This window comes from Orycteropus afer, unplaced genomic scaffold (genome assembly GCF_000298275.1).
Source record: "Orycteropus afer afer isolate SDZICR_OR568_19922 unplaced genomic scaffold, OryAfe1.0 scaffold00558, whole genome shotgun sequence".
Lineage (NCBI taxonomy): Eukaryota > Metazoa > Chordata > Mammalia > Tubulidentata > Orycteropodidae > Orycteropus > Orycteropus afer.
In genome coordinates this window covers 1,022,144-1,027,564 of record NW_006922145.1, presented here as the reverse complement: position 1 = coordinate 1,027,564, position 5,421 = coordinate 1,022,144, and the positions used below count along the sequence as shown (strand labels likewise).

The following is a 5,421-nucleotide window of genomic DNA, read 5'->3' as shown; positions in this document are numbered from 1 at the left end:
CTAGAGGACAGAGTGGAACTGCACCATAGTGTCTCCAAGGCTGTCAATCTTCACAGAAGCAAAGCCCAAACCACACCCACTGCCGTGGAGTGGATTCTGACCCACAGCGCCCCTAGAGGACAGAGTGGAACTGTATCAGAGGGTTTCCTAGGCTGTCGGTCCTTACAGAAGCAGACTGCCTCATCTTTCTCCCACCAAGTGGCTGGTGGGTTGGAACCGCCGACCTTTTGGTTAGCAGCTGAATGCTTTAACCACTACACCATATACAGCAGTGTTAGTTTTTTCATTTCGGTAAGTGTGTCACAGTTCTATGAGATGCTAACATGCTGGGGGAGGAGTACAAGGAACTCTGCATACTTTGTAACTTTTTGGTAAATCGGAAACTCAAAGTGTTTTTTTTGTGGTTGTTTTTTACGTTTTTCAAATAAATCATTTACTAAGCAGAAAATAAGGTAGCCCCATGTTCCATTCAGGACCCTTGGTGGCACAACAGTTAAGCGCTCGGCTGCTAACCCAAAGGTTGGCAGTTCTCAGCCCCTGGCGGCTCCACAGGAGAAAGGTTTGGCATTCTGCTCCCGTCCTGATGGCAGCCTGCCGCCGTGAGGCAGTTGTGCTCTGCCACGTAGGGGCGCTGTGATCTGGAATTGCCAGAGCCTGACAACACGTTTCAGGCAGCGTAGAAGCAGAGACCTGTGTCTGTACCTCAGGCAGCCCCTGTGAGTTAAATAAGAGGGATGGGCTAGCAGAAGAGTCCCCAAAAGCGATCTGATGACCTTGCATGCGTTTTGCAGGCTCTCCATCCACATGGACGACGAACTGCGTCACATTGCACAGAATTCTCTGCAAGGCTTGCTGGTTGACTTCCCAGACTGGCGAGAAGACGTTCTGTTCGGCTTTACCAACTTCCTGCTGCGTGAAGTCACGGACATGCACCATACGCTGCTCGACGCGTCCCTGAAGCTGCTGCTGCAGCTGCTCACGCAGTGGAGACTGGCCATCCAGGCCCACGGGAGGGTCTGCGAGCAGGCCGGCAAAATCAGGAACCCAGAGGTAGGTGGCCGTCTCAGTTCCCCGGGGCTGTTGTCACACCGCTGCCACCCGCACGCGGCTCTGAGGAACCGGAGGCTGAAAGTCCAAACGGCTCTTGGCAGTCGATCCCTCCCTTGTCGGTAGCCCTGGGCGTGTCCTGGTTCTTTGGCTTCTAGGCCATCTTCACGTGGTGTCTGCATTTCCTCCATTTCTGCACGCCTGTCTGTCTGTTTCTGCTCTGTTTACAAGTCAGAATTGATTTGGTTTAGAATCCACCCCACCCCAGTCGGACCTCAGCTGACTGACTGATGAATTACGTTGCATTAGATTGCTTTGTGGGAGGTGATCATTACGTTGTATTACACTACACTCAAAGCAAAAAAACCACAAACTCACTGCCATCAAATTGATTCCGACTCATAGCGACCCCCTTTCGGTTTCCAAGGTGGTAAATCTTTATGGAGGTAGATCGCCCAGTCTTCCTTCATGGAGTGGCTGGTGAGTTTGAACTGCCATCCTTCTAGTTACCAGTCAAATGCCTTAGGCACTGCGCCACCAGAGCTCCTTACATTGCGCTGCACTACAGTTCATTTCATTATATTACATGCGTGACAGTAAGGTACACTACACTGCCCAGCGCTATCTTAATTGTTGTTGTTGTTGTTGGGCGCCATCGAGTTGTCTCCAACTCATAGCCATCCTCATGTACACCAGGACGAAACACTGCCCGGTCCTGGGCCAGCCTCACAGTCCTTGTTGTACCTGAGCCCATTGTCGCAGCCGCTGTGTCAGTCCACCTCATTGAGGGCCTCCCCCTCTTTCGTCTACCCTCCACCTTACCAAGCATGACATCCTTCTCCAGGGAATGGTCCCTTCTGATAACATAACCAAAGTAGGTGAGACAAAGTCTGGCCATTCTTGCTTCCAAGGGCATTTCGGGTGCACTTCCTCCAGGACAGATCTGTTAGTTCTTTTAGCAGTCCATGATACTTTCAGCATTCTTCACCAGCACCACAACTCAAAAGCACCAACTCTTCTTCGGTCTTCCTTATTCATTGTCCAGCTCTTGCATGCATATGAGGTGATTGAAAATACCATGGCTTGTGTCAGGCCCACCTTAGTTAGTCCTCAAAGAGACGTCTTTGCTCTTCAGCACTTGAAAGAGGTCTTTTGCACCAGATTTGCCCAGTGCAATATGTTGTCTAATGTGACTACTGCTTCCAGGGGCGTGGAACACATTGCACATCGTTATACTGCCTTGGAGTTTGCTGTAGTCCCTGACACACAGTACAGTGCACCACAGTATCTGTCGTTACATTAGATCCTGTATCAATTCACTGTGCTACAGTCTGTGATACTACAAGCCCCTGTACGAGTCCATCACACTCCAGTACAGTACAGCGCGCTGCACCTCCTACACGTCGTGTGTACTGCACTACAGTGATCACGGTACACTCTGCTCCATTGCACACCATTCCATTCCCCTCCACTCCCCATATCATCACATTTCATTTAACTGCATAACTCCACAGGCACAGAGGTTAGGGTTCCGGCACAGGTGTTGGGAGATGCAAGGGCCCACGGCAGTGACCTGACGCTTCCTCTTCCCGTACTGTTCGTCCCTCATATGGTGCAGGTGTGAAGCAGTCGCTGCCCCAGAGAATTCTTGCACGTCCCTTGCAGGCCCTCGGGACTGTCTCCCTGGTGGCGGCCCTTGTTCTTTCACCCGTATAGATGACTAAGAAACTCAGGTCCAAGTTGACATCAAGTCCAATCTGTCGCTACAAACAATGTCACGTATGATCTAGAACTGGATTTCAGGGACTTCCGATTGCAAATCTATCCCTAAGAGTAAATTCCTATAGGCCAGAGGGCTAGAAGTAGACGTGGATGCAGATGTGTGTAAAAGCTGGCTGGCTGCCTGTTTTCTCCCTCGGCTGCAATGTGGTCTCTACTCATTCACGCCTCAGTCCTGAGCGGGAAATGACACAGATGCTCCTGATGAGCGCAGGCTGGGCAGGAAGCGTTGTCACTGGAGAGCAGGGCGGCGTCGACTCGCTGTCGGCTATGAGCAGATGACGGAAGGGCCTGTCTAGACGGGTGTAGCTGGGAGTCTAAGCTTTGTTGGGTTCAGGGTAGGTGATGGTGTCCCAGAAAGAACTAGAATCCCCCGTGGGCTGAGCACAGAAATGGCAGCCAGGCCCTCTTCCTCTGTGTTCTGGGCATGCCAGATGGTGAAAAGTTGAAAAGCAGGGGTGCAGCATGCTTGGAAGAGAAAATCTGAAGTTCAGGTGGACTCGCCTCATCGCCTGGCTTCTGTCCGCATTGTAAACTCGCTTGGTTGCCATTTGAGACTTTCAGAACTCACCTCATAAATGTTCCAAGCCTAGGTTAGAATCTGACACCCAAGCAGTTAAGCAAATTTGAATATAAAATAGATGACTGCAAATTTAAGGAGCCCTCCTGGCACAGTCAGGCGATGGCCGGCTAACTAAAAGGTTGGCAGTTTGAACCCACCCAGTGGCTGTGTGGAATAAAGACCTGGCAGTCTGGTCCTGTAAAAGATGACAGCCTTGGAAGTGCCATGAGCAGTTCTACTCTGTCCTCTAGTGGTGCTGTGGGTCAGAATCGACTCCACGGCAGTGGGTGTGGTTTGGGCTTTGCTTCTGTGAAGATTGACAGCCTGGGAGACCCTGTGGGGCAGTTCCACTCTGTCCTCTAGGGGCGATGTGAGTCAGAATCCACTCCAAGGCAGTGGGTTTGGTTGGGGTTTGCTTCTGTAAAGATGTAAAAAAAAAAACAAAAAACACTGCCATCCGGTAGATTCCAACCCCCATTGAGTTTCCAAGGGTATAAATTTTTTTGGAAGTAGATTGGCCTATCTTCCATCCACGAAGCAGCTGGTAGGCTTGGTGTGCTAACCTTCTATTCTAATTAGCTGCCAAATTCCTTATCCACTACACCACCAGAGCACCTTCGTAAAGGTAAAGATTACAGCCTTGGAAACCCTCTGGGTCAATTTCACTCTGTGACACATGGGTTCACTATAAGCCGGAACCCACTAGAGAGCATCCAACAGCAGCAACAAAATTATATTTAATGGCATCCAAAAGCCTTTCTATAATTTAAGCAAAACAAATCAAGCCCCTTTGTATGTATGGTATCACCCCAAACGGTGGGAAGAGAAGCAGTTTGGTTTTTATTAATATTAACCTAAACAGAACTCAACTCATTGGAAGGAAGGTTGGGCACTCTACTTCCGTAGTGATACTGCCTCAGGAACCGAAGGGGGGGTCACTATGAGTCAGATCCGACTCGATGGCACATAATAACAACAATAACAACTTAAACAGCCTTTGAGGAGCTCTCGTGGCATAGTGTCTAAGGCATTTGACTGCTAACCAGAAGGTTGGCAGTTCCAACCCACCAGCCACTCCTCAGAAGGAATATTGGACAGTCTACTTCTGTAGAGATAACCACCTTGGAAACCAAAGGAGGGGTCTCTATGAGTCAGATCCAATTTGACGGCAGTGACTTTGGGTTTTTTTTGGTAAACAGCCCTTGAACAGTTATTCCTTATCAGAGGTAGCAGATGGGGGTATTCCAGAGTGACAGTTGATCTGAGGAAGATGGGAAGGATCCTGAATAGCTTGTGTGTGATACTGAACTCACAGGCGTGTCTGGTTCTAAGCTCTGTGATTTGTGGTAATTGGACCCATCAAATTAGGTCACATACACTACAGGGTGTCTATGGAAGAGCATCAGCTGCTTCTTCCATTGTGGCTTTTCTGAGTAGAGAATATTGTTCTGTCCCACAACAGCTAATTCCCAATGGATCCAGCCACCGAATGCCATCCGAACGGGGCCCGCACTGCAGCGTTCTGCACGCCGTCGAAGGCTTTGCCCTGGTCTTGCTGTGCAGTTTCCAGGTTGCCACCCGCAAGCTGTCCGTGTTAATCCTCAAGGAAATCCGAGCACTGTTTATTGCCCTGGGTCAGCCTGAGGTATGAATTATCCTGATTGTTTTCTTTCAGCAGTTTTGGCATTAGATGAATATCATCAATACGTGGTGTGACTATTAAGCGCTCACTGCTAACTGAGAGGTCAGCAGTTCAAGCCCACCTGTGGCCCCATGGCAGAAAGACCTGGTGATCTGCTCCCATAAAGATGCCAGCCTTGGAAACCATGTGGGGCAGTTCCACTCTCTCCTCTAGGGGTGCTGTGGGTTGGAATCAGTGGCAGTGGGTGTGGTTTGGGCTTTGCTTCTGTAAAGATTGACAGCCTTGGAAACCCTCTGGGGCAGTTCCATTCTGTCCTCTAGGGGCGCTGTGGGTCAGAATGGACTCCACGGCAGTGGGTGTGGTTTGGGCTTTGCTTCTGTGAAGACTGACA

The 5,421-nt window shown here is 49.9% G+C and overlaps 1 protein-coding gene across 1 annotated transcript in view; it reads left to right on the top strand.

Annotated features, from left to right (window-relative positions):
• Positions 1–5,421, top strand: part of FRY (FRY microtubule binding protein) — a 571,437-nt gene that overhangs the window by 318,694 nt on the left and 247,322 nt on the right. Inside the window, exons 19-20 of the mRNA XM_042782984.1 lie at positions 792–1,050; positions 4,851–5,033. Of these exons, the coding sequence (XP_042638918.1) occupies positions 792–1,050; positions 4,851–5,033 (442 nt within the window). The remainder of the gene's footprint in view (positions 1–791; positions 1,051–4,850; positions 5,034–5,421) is intronic.